This window comes from Nesoenas mayeri, assembly GCF_963082525.1.
Source record: "Nesoenas mayeri genome assembly, chromosome: 7".
Classification (NCBI taxonomy): Eukaryota; Metazoa; Chordata; class Aves; order Columbiformes; family Columbidae; genus Nesoenas; species Nesoenas mayeri.
In genome coordinates this window covers 27,006,409-27,030,896 of record NC_137551.1, presented here as the reverse complement: position 1 = coordinate 27,030,896, position 24,488 = coordinate 27,006,409, and the positions used below count along the sequence as shown (strand labels likewise).

General features: G+C 42.3%; 1 protein-coding gene across 2 annotated transcripts in view; it reads left to right on the top strand.

The window, feature by feature from the left end:
* Positions 1–13,555, top strand: part of SH3PXD2A (SH3 and PX domains 2A) — a gene marked incomplete at both ends in the record, with an annotated part of 255,377 nt that extends 241,822 nt beyond the window's left edge. For both annotated transcript variants that reach the window (XM_080348342.1, XM_080348341.1), the window contains 5 exons: positions 2,321–2,438; positions 8,006–8,340; positions 9,208–9,257; positions 11,409–11,528; positions 11,660–13,555. In XM_080348342.1, coding sequence (XP_080204468.1) covers positions 2,321–2,438; positions 8,006–8,340; positions 9,208–9,257; positions 11,409–11,528; positions 11,660–13,555 — 2,519 coding nt within the window. The remainder of the gene's footprint in view (positions 1–2,320; positions 2,439–8,005; positions 8,341–9,207; positions 9,258–11,408; positions 11,529–11,659) is intronic.
* Positions 13,556–24,488: the final 10,933 nt, after the last annotated feature.

Genomic DNA, 24,488 nt, shown 5'->3' with positions numbered 1-24,488 from the left:
TGGGGTTGATGGGTAACTGCTGTCTCAATTCCTCACACAGGAAAAGTCCTGCTGGAGCAGGAGTCTGGAAAGCTGTGTTGAAATCTAGGAGTGAGAACCTCACTCGTGGCCTCCTATGCTGTCCTCTGCAGGAGGGAGGTCACATACCTGAAGAGGGAGACCACTCTGCCCAGCAGGAGGAGCTGCAGGAGGGACTGCTGTTTATGTGGTGGAAAAATAAGATAGCCAGGGTTATCAAGCAGCTGTGGTATGGGGGAGAGAAAAAGCAGAGCCTTCTTCCAGTGCTCAGCAAACATGTGGCTTAGCTCTTTATTACTGTCCTAGAAATATCCCAGGAAGTATCTGAAGCAATGTGTATCTGGACAGTGCTGCAGCTCTGTGCACCTGAACCTTCCCTTAGCTCTCTCTTCCTGGGGACAAGCTCTAGCTGCTCAGGGATTTTCTGCAGTTCAGTTTAGCGACTGGGGCTTTGCACGCAGTGGGAACTGGGTGCACAACTCCTTCAGCAGCAGCCACTTGAAACAGAGGGAAAATGAGTTTACTTTTACTGTGCAGAGCAGAAACCCAGTTAGGAAAACTGTCCTGTGACTCTGAAGCCAGGTTTCATTAGCTGCATCAGCTTTCCTCAGGCCCCATCTCATAGTAGGGTATTTCTGTAGAGAGGTGTCATATCCTGGTGCTGCTGATTAGAAACTAGCTGGAATTGCTTAACATTAATAAAACAGCTAAAGCAGCCCTCTTAGGCATGAGCAGGAGAGAGTATTTTCCTCTTGGAGGCAGATTTTGACAGGTTTTAGCCCATCAGAATTAGAAGGATCCAAATGCAACCTGTTGAGGGAAGTTGACTTCAGAGATGTAGCTTTGTTCAATTTTCTGCCATCAGATTGCTCTGCCAACATTTTTTTCCCTTCCCTGAGGTATTATATCTTACTTTGTCTCAGTTTTTTTCTTTAAGTGCTTCACCCAGAACAAAATGCAGTTGAGCCACAAAACCAAACAGATAGTTGGATCTGCTTCACTTTCTCCAAGAGAGTGTTTGCCTCAAGCTGCTGCAACTTTTCCATAGCTCCTTCATTCTGCAATGATCAGGAGCTCTGGATTCACTTAATTTCCTGCCTGTTCCTGTGCACTGACAACACTGTATTTGTTCTTGGCTGGGCCTTGTTGCAACTGCAGTAGAAAGTCCTAGGAGGGCTGGTTGCGGTGTGCTTTGTTTGCCTTCTCTTCCTTTGATCTAGCTACAGAAACTCATGCTGTTACATGCACTGGGTTCAGGAGAGGCGTTTGGTAACACTTTCCATGTCAGCTGCTGTAGAGCAAGGCTGGTAGTGCTTGTTTTCAATCCTAGTTGTAATTTTTTTTTTAAGCTAGCAGAGGAAGAGGTTGACCTTGAGCATCATGGAAATGCTGCAGCAAATTACTCTTGGTGTGCGGAGAGAGATGCTGAGGAAGTGTTTGTTCTGCTTTGCTCATTGGTGTGGTCTCAGCTAGTCTGCTCACCTCTGCCCTGCCAGGAAGGGAATAGCCAATGGAGATGAATAGGGATGCTAAGTTTTTGGCCCAAACACCGTACTTGAAATCTAGCCTATGCTTTTGAAGTATGTGTTTTAGTTCTGGCCCTCCTTTACCACTGCCACCCATGTATTTCTCTGGAGTGAGGTCTAGCAAAAATGTGTTTGCAAAACACTTCACAACCCTTGAATGCAAGTTGCTGTAAGATCTCCTGTCAAACACAAAACCTCTGTATCCTTTTGTCACGTCTTTAATGCTGTTTCAAGCTCGTTGCTGTAGACTCACCTTGCAGCGTGATGGGCCAGCCTGTCTGAGTTGGGGAGGATTGGTCCCTTCAGGGATGCACGGCTCGGGTTTCAGTAACACGATGCTTCATGCAGCCATGTGCACATTCAAAAGAGCCAACTGGCTGGAGCTCCCGTGGTGACGCTTGGCTGATTTGGCAGCCGGATTGATTCTGTCAAGTTACAGTATGGGAGTTAAGTCCAGCTTCAAATCCTCTCCCTTACCCGCCCAAGGAACTTGGTGGGGGGGTGAGAGGGAGGGTGGGGAAAAAAGGGGGGAAGCTCTCTGGAGACTTTGTGTCGTTATTGGCATGGAAACACTTTATGATTATCAGCAGCAGGGTAGTGGCAAGGGGCTGATTATCATGTCATCAGCATAAATAACCAGTGGGCCCCTGAGCAGGGCTCCGCCTTTTGTAATGGCTCCACGTAATCACTGCATAACAGTTTAAAAGCAAGAAGAACAGAAAACCAGCTGGACTAATTCTGACCCTAACTGATGTTGCCTTTTCTCCCTTTACTAGAAGAGAAATATGTCACTATCCAGCCGTACGTCAGCCAGGGGAAGGACGAGATTGGGTTTGAAAAAGGGGTCACCGTGGAGGTCATCCAAAAGAACCTGGAAGGATGGTGGTACATAAGGTAAAGAAGCTGTGCAGCCAGATTGCTGTAAACCTGTGACAATGAGCTTTTCTGATCATTCACTTAATGTTAGCATTTAAATAATACTGTAGCTGGGCAAGGAAGCCCAAATTGTTCATAATGCCTCTTGAAGAAATGTAAAGAAAAGGCTAAGACAATACAATAGTGATTAAAGTAACTCTGTAGTGTCTGCAAAAGCTGTGGACCATTCCAGTGGTGAAATTCCTGAACTTGTAGACATTTTTTCTTCTTCCTCTAAGTTAAAAGCCCATATCTGAGTTAAGATCTGTGAGACCTAACAAGGCTTTCTATTGTGTGTAATTTAAACGTGATTCCAGTATAAAAGTTATTCTGCAACATGTTCAAATCTATTTAGAGCAACGCTGAAAGGCTGATTGTGATCGATTGAGCTGTTTAGGGCAGGTCGTGCTATTTGCAGGGATGTAAGAGATCAGTTTGCTGGCTATAGCCCTTTTCCAAACTTATTGGTGGTTTCAACTAATTCACCTGATTTCTGCCTGTTTAAATTAGATATTCACAATGTAGAGGGACTGTATTCCAAGGGCAGGCAAAGTTATCATTGTGTATCAACCTTTGTTATGTATTCGAAACAGCAGTCATAGAGGACACTTGCGACTTAAGAATCCTTTTTTAAAATGCTTATGGGGAGAATGTAGGTTAGGTATGTCTCAATGATATAAAGTGTCAGGATGAGTACTTAATGAGAGATTTCCCTACTGAGGTTTGCACAGCACTTAGGATTTAGTGCTCTTTCATGATTCTCCCCTTGACTTGTATCTGTGTGTGAATCTGGCAGTGCTGTGACATCCCATATTTCTTTAAACAAGATGTGATAAAACACGTAGCTTAAAAACATGGGTTTATCTCTCAGGCAGTGCAAAACATCTTATCTAGTCATCTTTTTCCATTCAGCCTGTAATTATAGTGATTATTTTTTCCCCTTGCCCTCCCCAAGCCATAATTTGCTTTTGTTTGAGTTCTGCTTGATTTATCAGCTATGAATGAGGACTATGAAAAGGCTGACCGAAGCAATGTTGTTGTTTTTCTTGATATCCTCACTTAGAAAACTGATTATTTTTTTTGTCCTCCTTCTTCTATGCAATGCTCCTGTGGAGGGAATAGGCTCATAAAGATAGCAGTGGAGCCAGGAAAGCGCTCTGGATAGGAGGAACTCAAAAATGCCTGGGTTTGGTCAGGTCACATTTTTTTCTCCTATAATCATTCACAGAAGCAGAATCCAGAGTTGCAGATAAAGGAACATAGGTTTTCAGAGGGGAGGAACATTGCAAGACATCTTTAGTTTATTTTGGTATTTTCCTGAAATGCAGCCTTATTACTACTATAGGTTCCCCTTTGCCATGTTAACAGTTCTAGAATAAGCAAAATTTCTTTTTTTTTTTTTCTTTCCCTTTTCCTCGCTTTTTTGGGCCAACCCAAACCACACCTTTTTCTATGTAGCAGAAATGCTTTCTGGTAGACAGTGACACATACTGTAGTGGCTTAAGTGGCTGTTTCATGGTGATCTGCTGGAAGGACAGTAGATGTCCCAGCCACCCCGTGGTAGCTGGGGAATGCAGCACACCCTTGGCTTTTTCATAAGAGACATTTTGAGTTGAGCAACCCCTCTTCTTGTTGAAAGGCAGGTTACATGCTCCCTATAAGTGTGACAAGTGTATTGAGTGTCAACATTCATCCTCTCTGCTGGTCTGGAGTACTATGCTGCAGTCTTGCTGGAGGATTAAATTATTCTTAGAAACAGTTCTTTTTTATTTTTCCGTGAACAACACTTTTGGAAATGTTTTATGTGGTGATCGAGCCCTGCAGGCTGGTCCTTTGCAGCCTGCATAGCTGATATCCAGCTTCTTATGCTGTTTGTTAGAATTCAACTGCTCTGAATACTGTTAGATACCACTCCAAAAAGGATTCTTCTTCTGTAGAAATATACTTTTCTGAGTACTGAGTGCCTGAAAAGGAGAAACCTCGTCTTCTGCAGTGAGTGTGAGGGGAGAGGGAGCAGGAAGAGATTGCAGTTGAGTCCTGCTGCTGGGTGACAGAGGCTGAACACACATGTCAATGTGTAGAAATAAAAACAAATCTAGCAGCTTGCAAATGGAATCCACCTTAAAGACAGTAGCTTGTTCCACCTTAAATATGTAATTTCCTCTAATTCCTGGCCATGTGCTGATCCTCATTTCCTGTCTTTTTTTGTCTTTTTTTTTTTTGGTCTTTTTTTCTTTCTCCCTCCCCTAGTTTGCTTCCCTCTGGAATAGTTCCAGTGCTCTAGAGCTGGAAAGCAGATGTGACTCTCAGACTCATAGAGGCATAGAGACTTTTTTTAACATTCCTACGGTTTGAATCCGTTTTTTCCTTCATGTAATATAAACAGGGAGGGTTTTGGAGTCACTGAGGAACCAAATCACTGCACCTAATGCTGCAACCCTCTCAATTCAATGCTGTAGAGGCAAGATAGGTTTCTTCCTTTATTTTGCCCTGTGTGCATTATGACTTTAAAAAAAAAAATATCATTGGGATGGTGGAGTGAAAGAAAGGCTCTGACCTGGGATCATTCTTACTACTGAGTTCAGTGGATCTGTGTGCTTCCCTGTATGATCATAGCTGGCATTAGCATTCATTATACAAGATCTAATCTTGTATCACTTACTGTGACCTGAGGGTAATCTCATGGTACCTAAGTGGATTGCAGGCAAAGTAAGTAACAATATGCTGAGTTAAAGCTTTTGTTATATGCCTGCATCTTCATTTTGTGGTATGTTCTCAGCCTCAGCCCATGTGAATGAAGTGCAGCTGGGAGGTGTTAGCAGCACTGAAACAAAGAAGAATGTAGGATGGAGTTTGAAACGTCTCCAGTAGGTTGTGAATATAAATGAAAGGAGCATACTTGTGATTCAACTCTTAAATGTTGAAATGAAGATCATTACAGGTTCAGGACTTCTCTGAAGATGATTAGCAGATGCCTTAGTTCTTTCACCTATAAAATAGTGAGATCAAATAGTCTTCTCAGGTGATGTTTGTAAAGGGCTTTGAGATTACCAGATTCAAGGACTAAGGGGAAAAATGTGAGCCCATTTGATTTACATAATAGTTTTTATTTGTGATGTTGCACAAGTAAACTGGCAGTCGCTGGCAACTACTGCTCAGTATTAACTTCAGGTTGAATTTACTAACCCATGGGAAGAAATAACCAGCAGCAGCCTTTCTACTGAGGGTGTGTTGCCCAGAGTTATTAACTGTCCAGCTACTGCTGCTACTATTCACTGAGAGAAACTATGTGAGATCAGAGGTGTCTGAAGCAGTGGATTTATATGGGCTGATCCAAATACGTACAGTTGTCAGGAGAACTAATGAGCCAGGATCTACCTGTGGCTGCTTTTCTGATCTTAAACATGTTGCGTCTCCCACAAACTAAGATGGATGTAAACAGTTTTTTCTTGTTGTTTTTTCACAATCAAACTCAGTTGAAATTAACCTTTGGAATGGGAGCGCTCAGTACATTGGCCAATGTGGTTTTCTCACAGATTAAAACCTTTACATCTCTAGATCATGTAAAGTTATAAATGTCCTTTAAAAAACTTCCCTGATGTGCAGGCAGCAGAAAGCATTGGTCAGTAGCTCTGCAAAAGGGCCATGTACTGCAAAAGGGAATGAAGTCAGAAGTCTCCAGGGCTGGAAAATGGCACTGATAGGTGTCTTGCCACAATAGGGGACAAGGCATATATTGAGAGGGGGGGGGCCCCTTGTTATTTTCCTCCTTCCACCCCCCCTCTTTTTTTTTTTTTTTTTTTCTTGTTTTTTGTTTGAGGCTCAGCAGAAAAGCCTCAAAGGGGACAGGATTGCATAGATTCAAATTGCATCTTGACATACTATCAATGGCTGGATGCTGTGTATCTGTTGGAAGTCAAATCAAGTTATTACCATTTTACTTCTTCTTAGTCTCCATATGGCAAACAAAGCTCAGAGCTGTTGGGATGCTTTCCTTTGACACCAGAATCTTTGGAAAAACTTGTAATTAAACTTTCTGAACAAGGGAGATCTCATATCTTTGACTTCATGTGTGACAGAAGGCAGGTATGGAGGGAGAGACAGCATCTCTAATGTCCTGACTGATCTAGATGGGAAAAGGAAAGGTTTAGGACAGAAAGTTCCTTGTGGTCATTGCTAGAAGTACAGCAATTGTATTTGCTTTTGTACAGGAAGAATAATGAAGTCTAGGGAAACAAACCCACACTGCATTTTCCTGTTCTCAACATAAAGTCCTAGTACCACTCTAGAGTGTCTGGATGTGGTAAATGAGCCCAGGGTGTGTCCTGGTGCACAAATCTCACTGCAGATCTCAGAACTGAAGTGTTGGCATGTTGGAGTTGCTCATCTGCCAGGAAATTATTTGCTGATATTTTCCCCTATTCCCCAGCTCCTTCCTCTACTGTCTAACAAATCTCCATTTTCATTAAAGATCCTTTGAGTCCTACTGTTTTATCTTTTGTATTTCCTGCAGATTTCTTGAGCACCAGGATTTTAATGGTGCCTGCTTTCCCACTTACCATTCAAGCATCTGCCTTGAGTATCTTGAGAGACTAAAGAGCGAAGGGTTTCAGTGAGTCACTCTGTAGCAAGTTAGGGTTTCATTAGGGAAAGCAGAGTTCATACACATGGTCCTCCCTAGAGTCTGATTGTAATCTGAAATCCCTGCTGAGATGTTAGGAATGGCAAGAGTTAGAAAAACCGTCTTCCCAAAAGCCCAGTTGTGGAAGAATGACTTCAGTTTGAAGTGTAGCGTGAGCAGCTCAGGGCTGGTGCCCTGGGAACACACACTGGATTCAGGTGTCTGTTCAGATTTCCCAGTTTATTTCTTCAAATAGCCCCTAGCTTGTTCAGGAAAATGAGTCTCCATCAAAGCCAGTTTTCCTTAGTCAAATTGTTTCTTGACCTTGCAGTGCTAGAGGCAGCTGCAGTGGTTTGAGAGTCCTGTTTTCTCCCTAAGAGAAACTGATCATACATGACTGGGAGTTATAGGAGGAGGGACGGTGTTTATTGTAATTGCAAGGGGGGAGGCATACACAAGGGCCTTTAAACTGCAGATGTAGGGGCTCTGTACTGGGCTCTGTACACCCGTATATTAGCCCTTTTCCATTTTGAATTGCCGGTAGGAAGTATTAAAATATTTTACTCGCTAGTTTGCTTTTTTGCTGCATGGGCAAACACTGAACTTGCCTAGCACTGTCTAAAAAGGCATAAAGCAATCTGGTGAAGCCATTTGCCTTATGAGTAACTGTATTTCTTATCCAGAGAGACTCTTTCCTTAAGATAATTAGTGTCTTTTAATAGCAGTCCGCAGTTCACTGCTAGCTCAGCTGACTTTGAGATGTCTAATCAACAGGTAATAAGTTAATAGAGACCACTCATAAAATCTTATCCAAAACCTGCAATTTTTGTTTTGTTATTATCCATCACCTTTGCCTTAGCTGTTATACCTGAAGTATGTGAGAAGGCTGTGTTCAATGTGATGTTGGTTCCTTTTGCATCTGCAGGTATCTAGGCAAAGAGGGCTGGGCCCCAGCTTCGTATCTGAAGAAGGCTAAAGATGATCTTCCATCTAGGAAAAAGAACTTAACTGGGCCAGTGGAAATCATAGGAAACATCATGGAGATCAGTAACCTGCTGAACAAGAAATCATCCACCGACAAGGAAACTCAAGCAGAAAACGAGACTGCAGAAACCCATATCACCAAGAAGGAAATCAGTTTGCCCATCCTGTGCAATGACTCTAATGGCAATGCCATGATGACCCCAGACAAGCAGGCTTCCAAACTGGCCCAGGGATCCCCAGCCATAGCAAGGATAGCACCACAAAGAGCACAAATAAGTAAGGCAGTAGTCTGGGTTTCCACTGGCTCGCAATGAACTTCTGTTTTCTACCTTTTAGCACTGACATTGCTTGTCAGCCAAGGTCTTATGTGTCCCGGCCTTGTTGCTGAGTCCACATGAGCAGATCTTTGTCTAGTCTGTACATCTGCAGGGACTCCAGGACATGGTCCTTCATTAGCAGTGATAAAATTTAACTTTGCTTTACACAAGGGCTGGCTGGTTCTTCTTTATCTTAGGTAATATGTGCTTACTTTTTTTCTCTTTCCCAGAGAAGATTTTTTTCATTTTGGACACTCTAAAATGTGTCCCCCACCCCCAGTAATGCAGATGTGATGGTGCGTTAAATTCAAAGAGACCACCTCTGTCTTTTCTTGCATTTGTTCTGCTGTTTTCCTGGAGGCAAGTTGCTATAATGCTTTTACTACTTCACCTACAGAATGCAGATGCTAATGCTAGTATGTGCAAGGAATGGCAAGATACTATAAAATGATAGAGGACAGTGTGAGTGTTATTAATTTAGTGGATTACTTTTACTGCTGGGGGGAAAACTAGGTATTAGGCCAATTCTTTGCTGGCCAGTCTCCAATGGAGCTGGTCAGTTCCAGCAGAAAATAAAATCCACTACTTTCTGGCAGTGATTTCCTCTTAAAATTGCTGGCTTAGCTGAGTTGAATAGCTAAGCTACCTTGGTATTTCTAATATACCCTCATAGTTTCCTATCTTGTTTCATAGGGGTGCCTTAAATATTGCAAATACTGATTTCTAATATTCTCAAACTGCATAACAGCAGAGAGCTGCTGAAAAAAATGTGTTTAGCAGTACTTAGAAAGTTAAATAAACTCTCCTTTTTTCTTTTCCTTCTCAGGTTCTCCAAATCTAAGAACAAGGCCACCTCCACGAAGAGAATCCAGTCTGGTTTGTATTGGTTTATGGTATATGTTAGCAGTGGGTTAGGTGTGTGGTGCTTTGAGACTTTTGTACAGCTGTGCAAGGTGTGAGGAGTGTCTGAGAGATCCTTTACTTGCATACCTGTTCATTTGATTTTTCAAGTATTGAGCAGGCCTCTGGACATCCTAATGTTAATTGTGGATTTCTGTTTTTCAAAGTGTTGCTCTAGCTAAACAGGTATCGAAATGGAGGGAGAGCATCCTGAAGCTCTTATGTTCTCTATATGAGCATTAAAGCCCATTTGGCTGACTCAGAAGGTGTAAAGTTCCTCTTGGTGTCTTTAGCCAAGACTGGATCTTTTGACCATTTCTTCTCTTTAACAATTGAATGCTTTTTCTCTCCTTCCATTGCTGCCATCTTTGACATGGCTAAGCTTCACTCTTTTGTATGCTCAAAGTGACTTGGGACCTTATGGAAGGTTGTGTGCTACAGGAATGACACCTCCTATGATTATCATCAACGCTAGGATGCTGGAAGTTTGGACCAATTTAAGATTAGGACTGTCCTATTCAGATAGGAACTACTCAGTAGTCTGTACAAAAGTCATGCTAATAACTTGTTTATAACTAGGCAATACATAATGTTTGATTTTTGCTGTACCCTTTAGCAGCAGTATGTGACCTGTAATTTTTCTGAGATGACTCTTAACAATCTAGGTGAATAGCATATTAGCATTTTTTTTCCTGTTTCTCTTTGCATTATTTTGAAAAAGACTCTGTTTTGGCAAGACTACTACTCTTAATCCCATGCTAAAAATAACAGGGATAATAGACATGAAACCCTGAACATGTCTGCTGTTTCCAATTATCTTCATTTAATCCAAACCATCCTGTTATCTGAAGGCATTTTATTATACTGCACTTCTGCTGTATTTCAGCATTTATAGCGCAGAAACATCCAATTATAACATTGTTAGACACGGTTCCTAAGGTGCAGTGATGCATTCTCTGTGAAATGCCACATGCTGTGCGTGATGAAACATGAATTGTTAGTTACAACTAGGATATCTTAGAAATGGAGGAGCGTGTGAATAAAGCACGGTATGTAATTTGCCTTTCTCCCATTAGTGGCTTAGGCTTATTTTGTATCTTTGGCTGTCCTGTGTCTGTCTGTGGCAGGTCAGACCTGTGTTCAAGATTCTGACGTACTGCAGTTCTTGTATTAGAACTGTAAGTGGTGAAGCGCAGAAGTTAGTTAAGTTTCTGTTAAGTTTCTCCATCATCTAGTCATTCTGTAAATGAGCAATGGGCTAATCTGATAAGTTTGTGATATTGAAATTCTTGAAAGGACTCTTATCCCATTTATTACCTTAAAAATAATGATAATAAATGTGACAGCTTAATGTAAAGGCACACTTAGCTTTTAGAGGAGTCTGGTATGCTGCCAGAATGGCTGTTAATAGCAGTGTACTGCTTTTCATGGAGTCTCTGCGCTTTAAATGCAGGTCATGTTGGGACTGAGTTCTGGGTCTCTGTTATGGGGAGGAACTGGAATCTTTTGATTCTATAGTAAAGTCCTTCCTCTGTCCTGTCACTTCAGCTGAGCGAAGCTTTTCATAGAGGTCTATGATATTATCCTTGTTTCTTGCTGCAACAGATGCCCATTAGCTCATACCACTGAGTATTGCAGATTGTTGAAAAATCCTGCAGCAGATTAAGAGCAATAATTCATAAGGTTTAGATTTTAAGGTGGTATATTTGATGATAGGCAGAATCTATTATGAGCTTGTTGCAGTGCAATTTTCTGCAGTTGTAGCAAGCCATTCAGAACTGAGTCTTTCCAGACAAAACTTCAGAGTCAATGGGCAGTTGTTACTATGACTGGAATGGCAGCTCACGCTTTATGGCCCGTTGGTAAAATGTTTTACTGTTCAGGTAAAGATTATCACAGTTTTAATAGCTGGTGAAAGCGGCATGAACAGTGCGTATTTTGAAAGGCTTCTCTCTTGTGGCCTGTCTCAATACATCAGCTTCCACTCTGGAGAACTGGGAAGTTAGCATTAGGAAATAGCACAGGAAGAAGGAAGAGTTTTAGTTAATAAAGCAAATAGTTTTTCATACTGCTGTTCAGCCCACTGTTTCTTTGGTTTCATTGAACAAAACTTCCTATTTGCTGTAGGGCTTTCAGTTGCCCAAACCACCAGAGCCACCCTCCGTGGAAGTGGAATACTACACCATTGCAGAGTTCCAGTCATGTATCTCTGATGGCATAAGCTTTCGTGGAGGACAAAAAGCAGAGGTGAGCCTTAACAGTGCAGCTGGAAAAATTGTAATATTTGGCTGTTGCGGGGGACTGGATTGAAAGGGAAGGAGTGGAAAGCAATTGGTTGAGACTTTTGTCTAAGTAACATGTTCCTTGTCATCTCCTAGGTTATAGAAAAGAATTCTGGTGGCTGGTGGTACGTGCAGATTGGAGAGAAGGAAGGATGGGCTCCAGCCTCTTATATTGACAAGAGGAAGAAGCCAAATTTAAACAGAAGAACCAGTACTTTAACCCGCCCAAAAGTTCCTCCCCCAGCACCTCCCAGTAAACCAAAAGACCCTGAAGAAGGAGCAATTCCTGGAACAGTTTCTTCAGGAGATAGCCAGGACTCTCCCCACAAGCTGAAATACGAAGAACCTGAGTATGATGTGCCTGCCTTTGGCTTTGACTCAGAGTGTGAAGTGAGTGAAAGTCATTGTGAAGAGGGCACTCGTGAAAAACGACTGTTTCAGCCTCTGAAGCCCTCTCCTGTGTCATCGCTTCAGAAAGCAAAGTTCAAAGTAGGAGAGTCTTCAGAAGATGTTGCTCATGAAGAAGAGACCATCTATGAGAATGAGGGATTCAGGCGTTATGTGGAAGATGCTTTGTCCAATAAGGAATCTAGTGGAGACTCTGATTCTCAGAAAAGCTCCTCTCTCTCCTTGATCCGAAGGAATTCTCCATGTTCCAGCTCTCCTAAATCATCACTCATGAAGCTCAGAATGGATAAAAACATCCAGCCTGATCTTGGAAAATGTCACTATTCCAAGAGTGAGGAGACAAAACCAAGGTCAGCTTCAGATGTTGGCTTACGTAGCATGCCAAGAACAGGCGTGAAGAAGGAGCCTGGGCAGAGTCCTTCCATTAGAGCAAAGCCAATTGTTAGGCCCAAACCCTTTCTGAACAAGGCAGAGTCTCAGAGCCAAGAGAAGATGGATATCAGCACTTTAAGGCGTCAGCTTAGGCCAACTGGGCAACTCAGAGGTGGACTTAAAGGTTCAAGAAGTGAAGAGTCTGAAAGCCCCCCACACACAGCTTCCGAGAACCAAGATGATCCTGTTAGGAGGGGTTCGGCTGATCTCATTACAGCTCCTTCCCGTGGCATTTTGTGCTCTACCCATCCAGCCAAAACTGAGCAAGAAAATTACTCCAGATGTTTCTATGTGACCACTGAGTCATATCAAAAGGTACAGGATTCTGAAATTTGCTTCCCAGCAGGAGTAGAAGTGGAAGTACTGGAAAAACAAGCCAGTGGATGGTGGTACCTGAAATACGGAGACATGGAAGGCTGGGCTCCTTCCCATTATTTGGCTCTTCCTGATAACCAGAGAGAAACCACATCAGCAGAGACTGATGCCTCATTTGCCAGGAACAGGAAAAATGAAAACAAGTCAAACAGTTTAGAAAAGATAGAGAAGAGGGTTCAGGCTTTGAACACCATAAACCAGAGCAAACGTGCAACACCACCCATCCCAAGCAAACCTCCTGGTGGTTTTTCAAAACCATCAGGGCCTGTCAAAATGAGGAACGGTGTGAGGCAACTGGCTGTCCGGCCACAGTCAGTGTTTGTGTCTCCACCACCAAAGGATAATAACCTGTCATGCTCCTTGCGCAGAAATGAATCTTTAACAGCTACAGATCATCTTAGGGCCGTCCGTCGGAATTCTTCCTTCAGCAACGCGTGGTCACAGCCTGGTGACATGAAGGGAAAGCAGCCTGAGCGATCGGGTACAGAGGGCTCGGAGACCACTTCCAACCTCCCTACCCAGAGGAATGGGATTCCTGTGTCCACAGTCAGGCCAAAGCCCATTGAGAAATCCCAGTTCATCCACAACAATCTCAAGGACATCTATGTCTCCATTGCAGACTATGAAGGGGATGAGGAGACTGCAGGGTTTCAGGAAGGTGTCTGCATGGAGGTCCTGGAAAGGAACCCAAATGGCTGGTGGTACTGCCAGATCATGAGTGGTGTGAAGCCATTCAAAGGCTGGGTGCCCTCAAATTACTTGGAGAAAAAGAACTAATACTGCAATATCTTTAACCTCCCTAATTTATACTGTTCCTACTGTGTACATGTGGAAAAAAAAAAAAAACCAATTGCTACACAAAAAAACCACGTTTCCCTGTGCTCCAGTTTGTACAAAGGGACAAAGGAGTCTATGCTGAGGACAAATCTGCCGTGTTCTGGAGAGGTTTGTGGGGTTAACATGTCATAAGAAACTTTGAGGAAGATGCAGCATAGTCAATGCCTTTTTGTGAAGTTGTTAATAATCTTGTGCGTGTAACAGGGTATAACATCCCATCTTTCCCGTTATTGATAGGAAACCCAATGTGTGCCTTTTGTAAGAGAGAAAGAAGTACACATGCATCTACTTGGGGAATTACGTGCCAAACTCTGTTTTACAATCTTGGCTCCCTTTCTCCTCATTCTTATCCATACGTGGAATACCCAAGAGTTTTGGATGCGTTTTCACAACTTAGAGTAAGAAGCGAATGGAAGTTTCTGAAACACAGAGGGACTCTAATCCTTTGGAGATGTTAACTTTTTTTTTAACTGTTCTCAACCATTGGTTGGTGCAGAGTTGGAGCCTTTTCATTGTGGAGGGATTTGGTCTCTGACTTCAGCTGCGTTTTTTTTGTTACTGCTAACTCATTGGAAAAGGCAATCAGGTGGTGTTGCTTGAGGGCTTTTTGTTTCCTTTTTTTCTGTCTTGTTCTTTAAGTTGGGATTTCAGGTGTTCTGGGGCAGCAATGCCTACTGGTGCTTGTAAAAACAAACCTACAAACCCCATGTTTAAGCACATTGATTACTTTGTAGGTTCCATATTTAATTCTGTGCCTGACCACTGCCAGGTGATCCTGGTTGATTCTCTTCCCAGAGCTGGGTTTCTGAGCTGGTCATAGCATCAAAATGTACAAAAGTCCCTTAAGACACTAAAGACAAAGCTGTCAAATGTGTTACTTCTGGTTTCGTGATCTGGTCTGAATCCAAGCGTGCTGACTGCTGGCAGGACCCACCAAGGTATTAGTTAGAAATAGCTGTAACCTTCTGCAACATCAGTGTTTACAATGAGGGGGGAAAAAAAGCCATCGAACTCAGTCTGCACGTGCTTAATTTGTATATTTTTGGGGAATCGTTTTCTGTGTTTTGTGTTTGTCTTTTCTGTGCATTCTGGGTTTACTTTATTTTTTGGTCTTCTTTTACCAGAAGAGACTTAGAACTGAAGTAGGAGCCAAATATATGTTTCTGTTTCCACTTGAATCCAAAAAGTACATTTGTACTGGAAAGTGTGCCTGGGCTTCCCAGGCTCAGAGGTTTAATATTAAAGCAATTAGGTCTACAGTGCATCTAACCAGGAGGCTGCCTCTTCTAGTTCCATTTCTGTTTATCTTTCTTAACTCATGCTTTGAAACGTGACACATGGCGGGGCTATAGTGATGGGAAGTGGAAGAAGCATCCATTGGTAAAGGCCAGGAATATGGAGTTATTAGTGAGGCACCCAACTCTTGTACTGTAAACATCATTGGCTAAATCCCTACTGCACTTGAGGAAGTCATGTCTGTCTTTTTTTTAATGGCCTTGTTAATCACTCAAGATAAATATCTAGTTCCTTTAAGTAATAGGCAGCATTGTAAATCTGTTTTAAGGGGCACGGGGCAGACCATTTCACTACTGGTTTACACAAAATTATACATGCCCTTTTATCCACCCAAGTTTCATACTGATTTGGCTTCGAAGGCAAAGGTTCTAAAGACTTTTAAAAGAGCTGGGATCAAGGGGCTGAGTAAAAGACCACAATAACATCGTGTGTTACTGGGGATGTTTCTCTGCCAAAAAAAAATTACACAATTTATACGTTGTTCTTGTCTTTATTTTTTGTTTTCTTGGTGGTTTGGGGTTTTTATTAATTTCCATGGTAGTACTGAGAGTTGCCTACAGCTAACCAGACTGATGTCCTTTTGCTAGATGAAACAACATCCAAGTGCCACAACTGGCTACGAACAGTGCTGTGGTTCAAGCAGCTCTCTGCATCCAAATGGGGAGGGAGGGTGTTTGGTTGGGATCCCTTTAAATTGTGGTGGCAGGAGAAGGAGGAGTATCTGCTCAACAGCTCGTATCACAGTGTACAGGGGCCTCTTTGTACCTTAATGTATTACCATATAATATATATATATAGATATCCAGTTAGCTACATCTTACTGGATGTGTTTCTGAGGCATTGTGGCCCTGTCTCTCATACTTCTCCCCATTTTTAGTTGTGCTAATATGGTAGCAGCCATAAAAGACTGCTGGAGCTGTTGCGAGATTATAATAAAAGTATTATATTCTTCTGCTGGACAGTATTAAATAGAGCAATACATAGAGTTATCTGCTAGATTGCAGTACTAATAGTAGTGACTTAGTGACTCGTATTAATGTTGTTATGATTTATTTTAACAATAATGATGCGGAAGTGGTTCATTATTTTGAGTTAATGCACTTTAACAATAAAAGAATCCAAAATGGAAGCCAATGCAAAGAACTTAAGTGCATTATTTAAAGGTGCAGTATATAATTATCATTTTCTTGAAGCACATATTTATTAAGAATTAACTTATTATTTTAAATATTCTAAAGTTTTGTTTAAAGACATTCCCACTAGGTCATCTCTTTGAGGGGATGTAAAAGCACAGCTCCCAGATCTTCTGCATTGAGCCACTGAATTCTCTGAGTACAGTGTGGCATGCTGTGAGGAAAGCAGCATGCAGACAGGAGAGCCCGCGCTACTAGAAATACTCACATTTGGCATCCAGCAAAGCTGAGCCCAGAGCACCTCTGAACTGCAGGAGTCCTTGCAGGCTTTGGGGTGGCAAAGCCACTTTTGGCAGGTGGTTGCCTGGCTGCCAAGCGCCTCGCATGAGGCTGGACCCCAGTGATGTGGGATTGCTGCGAGGCTCAGGCTGGTGTGAGGGCTTTAGGATCTGCCTGGGAAACAGGCCAGCTCTGTAACTGACATTAGTCTGTCCTGCAGCTCCTTTTCCACCTTGCGAGCTCCTGGCGGTGCAGAGTGAAGGTGCCTGCGGTGCTGCCAGGGTTTTCTCAAGCAGCGGCCTAGGCCCATGGCTCAATTACTCCTTTATCAAAGGCTTCGTGGCCCCCTTGAGGAGAGGCCAGAGCCTATAGATGGGCTGCGAAGCCACACTCATGGCCTCCCTTTACTCCACCTGCACCAGCAAAAAGGATGGGGTGTGAATGAACTACTCGATGCTAGAAATGAATGTGGGCCACTGCCTGGCACACTGGGCTTCCCGCCTGGTGGGAAAACTTTGGTTTAGGCTTCCCTTTACTTGGTGGCTGTTCTGATTGCTTGTGTTTAAAAGGGCACTTTTAAAGCAAATAACCCCTCAATGCATTTTTTTTCCCCCTCCTATCTTACTGTATTCACAGCATCTCTCACTAACCTTTTTTTTTTTTATTCTCTCAACTGAGGGACTTTAGGAAAAGAATGTTCCATTGGTGAGCAGCTGGTTTTGGTCAGCTCCAGGGCCAGGTGAAACAGCAAGCCCTTTCTACTGTTAGCTGTGGAACAGAGCAAAAGGCCTTAAGCTAAATCAGAAAAGCCAACTGCATGGCAAGAAAATCTGGCAGGGTGCCTCGGAGAACAGCATAGTGCTAGAAGTGTTTTAGCTATTTTCTAAAATGTTAACGTTGCCTTAAGCTTTATTTACTAAATTTGTCAGAACTGACACTGGATCAAGAGCAGTATTTAAATGTGACATACACCTCAGTGAACACTCAATGCAGAAATCAATAGTACTGTTTAAATTTCTCTTTTTCTGGTTTGTTCTTGAACCAGACTGTTAAGAGGAAGAGCTGCGCAAGGCTTGGGCAAAGCCATTTGCAGCTGAAGGGGGCCCTCCTCCGGGGAAGAGCCGGCTGCTGTCACCACGTTGCTCTCACCCACTGTCCGTGCTTTCCGAAAAGTCTCGAATTTGGACCAGCAGAAAATCCAGATTCCAATGCCAGAGAACAAAATTTAAGAATGTGAAAATTGTGTCTTGCTGTATACTGCAACTTTAATAATAATGAGCACTTCTGAGTTCGTTATTGAGGTTTATATAATGCCTGAAAAGTTTAATTGCTGATTTCCCTTGTCTCCCCTTTCAAAACGCTTTCTCATAACAGCAAGAATAATACATTTTTGTTAGCAACCTTTGCCCATGGGAGGCAATTCCTGTTGTTTTAGCCCTCATGCCTTGCAATGGGTGGATATTGTCATATGTACCAGTCCTTTGCAAGCCAAACTTTTCAAGATAAAAGATACAATGGGCCATCGCATGTGGGGATACTTAACTGGTGTGTCAACAGGAAGTTTTCAAATTGATGTGTACAATAATAGCAAATACAAAAGAATGAAGAATTTAAATTGGCTCACGGTTGGACTCTTAAAAGCGGAATTTCACATCTGCACGGGTATAACTAAAAAAATGGACTTGGCCCTTGTGGATACGCACCCCAAAGACTCCTTCTGTTATGATGCTATGAAGTTTGACGAAGGCATTATATAATTGTTTTCATCACTTTCAGATCTTAATGAATCGTATTTTATTGTAATATATATTCATTGCTTTCCTCAGTTAAAAAGAAAGTTACTGCTTTTATCTTATATGAAAAACAAGGGAATTTGATAAAGCATTCATTATTTTCATATTACTAGTATTAACAGAATAGAGCTAGTACTATTTAATTTTAGATCTTCGTAGCTAGCTTGTTAATAACTCATTTTCCTGTGTTGTATTGTAGTAGTTTTTTCTATTTTTTTTCCCAAATACTCTGCATTCTTGAGAAAAAACAAATCCAATGAGTGGATAAGTGCAATATTCATAGAATAAACAGGCCCCTCATCCAGGACTTGGAGTGGAACGTGCAGTGTGAAATGTTTGCAATTCTGTATTCATGCACTCTTAGGGGAAGGGGAAATGCAAGGGAGGGGGCAGCTAGATGAAAACAGGACCCTTGGGTAGGTAGGGGCTGATAGCTGGGGTAGTTCAGGGTAGCAGTGGCTGCTTTTCATTAGAAAAGCATCACCTGTTACTGAAAGTGTAAGGATTATGCAGTGTGTTGCCAGGATTATGTGTAGGATGTGCATTAACATCCTTATCAATACAGGACTTCTGAGCTATGCTTGAAACACTCTGTATGTCATCCATGCATGTTTCTGTCTTCTGGTATGCCTCTGCTGATTATATCCTCTGTTATATTTCAGAACTGATGATCACTTCAGAAGGGAAAATAATTTTGCTAGTGCAGTCCCAAGTTTTGATACTGTATTGTTACTTGAGCTATGGGAATAGTTTTACAAGTTCTTGTTTCTTTTTCTTATTGTTAACCCAAGAAAAAAGGTCCCCTTTTTATCTGGGTTATTTATCACCTGCAGAATTTCACAGCCAATATGAGTATTGATTTCATTTCTTGGCTTGCAAAGGCTCATCTCTTGGGTCCAAAATAAAGCTGGGTAGAAACTTTGCTCTTCAAAAGAGGATTTGTCTTAAATTTGAATAGAAGGAGAACTTCCATTTGTCCAAAATAATGTGACAGCAAAATCTACTACCTTGGAAAAACTGAACTGTTTTTCTAAGATGCAAGAGAAATGTGAAAACCAGAACATTTGATTCCCTGGGCTCTGGGAAGTACATCCCCTGTGGCTCTAGTTGGTGTCCCTGGAGAGAGGGTGTACCTCAGCTTTCTGCTTTTGTCCTGCTATTCTTAAGTTGTCAAAAAGCCTTAATATTACCAGAGACCTTTGCATTCCAACAGAAAAACTGAATTCTGCAGCTCTACTGAAATAGAATCAATTACATGACTTTGGAAAACCTCTAATACTTTACAAATGAACCTGGTTTTGAGGAAGCAACTTAATGCTTTCATGTGCTCTTACTTAAACTGGCAACAAGTCCATGAGCATCAGTAGAGTTACACTGACAGAAGACCTGCAGTGGAGCAAAGTACCTTGTGTGTGCTTGGCATGAACCATTCTCAGCAAAAGCAAGTGCCATGCATTTGGTTCCTACACCTCTGAAGGGTGCACAGTGCCGCTGAGCCTTGGTGCTGCTGTGCTGTGATCCGCTTCCCTGCAGGTCTTACGGCTTTTAAAAACCAACTGGAGCTTTGCTGCTATGTGGTGGTAGATTCCTATCACCGGTGGTTCCTTGTCTGGCAACTTCAGATGCTATTTAGCTATGTAGCAAAGTGCTATGTATGATGATCTGAGAGCAAATGTTTGTGTAAGTTATTTTATTTCCATTTGCTTTTAGTTGCTTGGTAGAAGCAGGGACCACCAATGCAGCGATGCATGAAGAAAGCGTCTGCACACTGTGTCTGTTTGGCCTCTGCAAGCTCTGCCCAGTGCTCGTATTTCTCTTTCTCTCCCTCTGTGTTGCTCAGTGGTCACGTCTGTTGTGTGTCTGTGATTTTCACATAAAGTACTGTATGTAGGGCCGGATCCAGAAGCCCGCAGTCAGTTGACTTTGGGTTGGGATGTAGGTTGCTGTTGCTGCTTTTCCTCCTCTGTCTAAACCGAGCTCAGAGCAAAGCACAGATGTCTGTAGAAAGTCACCTATAACTCTGCTTTGGGGTGTCAGTTTTGTGGGCTGTGCCTGCATTGCACAGGTGGAGGAGGGTGGAACGAGGAGATCTTTTTCCTTGGGTGCCCTCACATCAGGGTTAAGGCTCCACAGTGATCCCTGAGATGAAAGTCGCACTGCACCACATGCAGACCTGACTGGTGTAGGCAGAACAAATCAGTTTCTCCCATTTTATAATGTCAGGGCTGGGCTGGTCCCATGAACCATGTTCTTCATTTGTTCTTGCATCAAGGTAGTGTTGGTTCTAGTTGGAGAGTGCAATTTTTTGTGTGTGTTTGTTTTTTCTAATGAATTGGGTTTAAAGCTTCACACTGGCGTTTTACAGACCTGTTCTTGTCAGCATAAGCCACTGTTGTCCTGAGTTGAGACTCCTGTTTGTTACTGAATTGAAATAATGGGAATTTTGATGATAATTTGGAAATAAATTAGAGGTAACTATATTGGCAGGGGAGGAATAGATAAAATATGAGGGAAAATATGTTTCTAATAAGGCCATAAATTATTTGGTCTGGCACTGCAGGTGCTTTCTCTGTATAGATGGTTTTAGTACATCACTGCTCTGTGTTAGGATTTTTTTTTATCTTTGAGAAAAGTTGAGTTTGTTCATTCTGTGATATAGTAAGGCAATCTGTATCCTGAGGCAAATGACCCACCAAAGGAAGACAAACATGGGTTAGGTTTGTGTTGTACTTGAGGTGGTTTGTGTGTCTGGGAGTTTGCATACACTGGGGTTTGGCTGACGTAGTGGGCAAGATTGGCTTGTTCCAGGCTGTCCATTATTGCCCCTCTGCAAAACACCCCAGTGCTACTGGCCCTTCTGGGAAAGTCTTGGGTTTAGAGATCTTTCCCTCATGCTCAGTTATTTGGTTACAATGGTACCAGTCTTGCTTCATGGAGGAGAAAAACGGGGGAGGGAGAATCTCTTGGCACTATAGGATAATTTTTAAAATATAACATTTAATATTAAAATAAATATTTCATGCTTCTTCAGCTATTCCCCTTCAGAGCTGTGTTAGTGACTCTGTGTTTGATGTCTGAAATTTAAGCAACGTGGCAGCTTTCTCTGTGCAAACAGTTCTTTTGTGGTTCGAGAGCTTGTTCTTGAACTGCTTCTGGGTCACCAGGGAAGTAATAATAAATAAACAAAATCCCATCATCACCCTTGGGGTTTAGCCTGGGAGGGGTCATCCAATTTTGTTCTGACTCTGGATCTCCCTGAGCATCCAGACTCAGTTTGTTTCTGTCCCCTAGAAGCAAGAGAGAATAGTTCAGTCACTGGAACTTAGCCTGTAACAATTGGTGAACTGGAACAAATAAAAAAGGAATTAAAAATTAAACTTCAAAAAAAATGAATGTGAATTGCTGACTTAACTATTTCCTGCCTTGGATTTTTAGGGGCGGAGGGTGAAGTTATAATTGTTTCCAGTCTCTCTAGGAGGATTTTTTCTGCAGCACACTAAATAGGTTTGCTGAAAAGTCTTGCTCGTTACTCATGGTGAGTTCAAACCTCGAATTTTGCAAAAGCAAAGTGAGCGTAGCATTACAATGACTTTTTTGTACTGAGGGTCCAAACTGAGTATTGTGAGGTCAATAGTGTACAGCGTAGGTGCATTTCTGCTGTCTGGCTAACTTCACGTTACATCAGTGCCTTTATTGCAGATTTAATTGCGGACAGCAGCACTTGTTACTCTGCCTGCAATGTTTGGGGAGAACCAAGCAGATGAGCCTCCTCAGTTAAGACTCCATATTGAATTTCAAGTCTTGCCAGCAGTTTGATTGATTGTTGCTCAGGCTAAAGTTCAGATGCAGATAGCTCAGGGTGGGTGTTGAAAGCAGCTCAGCTGGACGTGTACATCTGTAGCTGTTTTCAGAGCTGTTAATTAGCCCAAATTGTATCTGGGAATGATGGGTAGTCAGTTATTGGGAACCTAAACCTGTTGTTGAATGAGGACTGAAATCTAAGCAGTTGTGTTCCCCTGCATTAGCAAAGCAATTGAATGTGTCAGGAGGGGAAACTCCTGTGGGTTTTGCTGTCCCAAATTTGTATTTGACCAAAAAAAAAAAAAAAGAAAGAAAGAAAAAAATCAATCTAGGCCTGGTCTAACTGAGGTTTTGCAGTGGGTTTCCCAGGTGGCTGATGTTCTTCATGTGACCTTGAATATTAGATGCTGTTGTCATTTGTGTGTTGGGGTAGCACTCCATTTTCTAGTGGTTAGGTGGTGGGAATGTACATACCTGGTGGGAGTTTGGGAGAGTATGTCGGTGACCAGAGATAGAGAAACGTGTGGCTGGCCTTCGTGTGTGTGGTCAAGTTGGCGACACTTTTTTGTCTTTGTTTCTTTGTTTTCTTTTTAACATGGGAACCATTCTGTCCTATTTGGGAAAGGGTCTAGAAGTTGGCGTGGTTTCTTTTGCAGTGTGAGAAGGAATAACTGAGAGCTTTTTTTTGTTTGCTTTTCTTTTTAAGAGAGTTTATGGGCAGGAGTCCATTGAGTTTGTTTTGGGTTGCAAGTAAGCCAAAAGAGGAAGAAAATGACTCTGGGGAAACCCTTTTTTGTAATAACAGCTTTGGACCATATTTTCTTGTGGCCTCTGATCCAGCTCCCCTGAAGGTAGTGGAGTGAATATTGTTCATCGTGCAGATGTTAGAGCTTTTGACCAAGTATTGATTCTTTCAGAGCTGGCAGATATTTGAATTCATGGCATCACTCCTTAATGTTCCTGTAGCAAACGTGAGCTAGAGACATAAATAGTAACTGCAGCCTCATGCAGTGTCCAGTTTTTGTTTAATGAACTTGAGATGGTGACCAGTTGGATAAAACTGTTTGTACAGTGAACAGCTCCTGCAAGGGTTCGGATGTGCTTGAGTCTGAGATGCTTTCCTAGAAAAGGAAATCATGTGCATGATTTTGCCTTTCTCAGCCATCCAAGTAAAACTGAAACTCAGAAAAATCACATTTTTTGCACTTAACAGTACCTGTTGCCATTGATGGCAAGAGTTATTGTTAATCGAGAGGTCAGATGCTCCAATCTGTCTGAAATTACACAAACCAGAAGATATTCTTGTGGCTGATCCCTGAGTCAGCATGTAAACATGGTAGATTTGGTGCACATTGGAGTACTAGGTAACAAAGATAAGTAACTTCTCTATGGTCCAACACAGAAGATGCATTATCAGTGGAAAACAGCTTTCCTTTTTGCCAGATGATCCTGCAGAAATGTCCCTCAAGCTTTAGCACAGATCACATGGGGAACTTTGGTTTAGCTCATACGTATGATACTGTGGACTTGGTTCTGGATTAGGACAATAGAAGTGCATTTCTCTCCCAGTGAGTATTTCTGAAATCACAGCACAATGTTTTCATTGCTCTAGATTTGTCAGTGGTGGGGGAAACAGTTGTGCAAAGCATCTCTTCCCTCTAAACCAGACTTGCAAACTGACTTTAGTGCCCTGTTCAGAACTGTTTTCAGTCCTTGTGGTTATGTCGCAGGCCAAGTGCAGTAAATGGGGGGTTGAATGTCACCAGATATCCCTGTGTGGGACAGGGCATGCTCACATGGGGCTGCCCTGTTCTCCTTGACTGCCCAATGGCCATGTGCCATGCCCAAGTGCTTGCTTGGAGAACTGCAGAACAATGTAAAGCAATTGAGGTTTGGGGTTTTCCCTGGAGCAGCACGTTCTGAAGCACTGAAGTTAAAACCAAATGTTTGTTTGAGGGATTTTAATAATGTCTGTGCCTATAAAGGTGAAAACTCTGCATGGGTCATTCAGTGGGAAGTGAGAAAATACAGATTGTCTCAGGCAATTGTTCATGTGAAGATGCAGAGCAAAAAACTTCGGATTTCTATGCCTAAAAGTAGATCTTGGTATTTCTCTTCAGGCATTTATTAGAGCTGGTGGTATCTTGGAATTGAACAGCGTTTAATATTGGTTAATTAAGACTGCTCAAAAAACTACAGGAGGAAAAGAAGAGACAAGTTGAGATTCTGGTCACTTATAGAGGAGGGAGTTGCAATAAATGTAAAATATTGTCAGGTGCTTTATGAACTTAATTTTTTCCCTAGGATTGTCAGAGAGCCTTGTGACTGTATCCTGGCCCACACCAGTGCTGTGGCACAGCAGCTGGGTATAGACACCTCTGCAAACATTCCTGGCCATGCATCTGTGACAGGCATGCATGTATTGGAAAAGATGAGCCTAAAAAGGGCCTGGAGTAAATTACGCTCAATAAGAGTTCCTGATTTGTATGTGCCAGGTATGCTGAAATAACTTGCATTTAGGCAACCTCAGCTCCTTCCAGGAATCTGTCATCGCACACCCTGACAGTCACA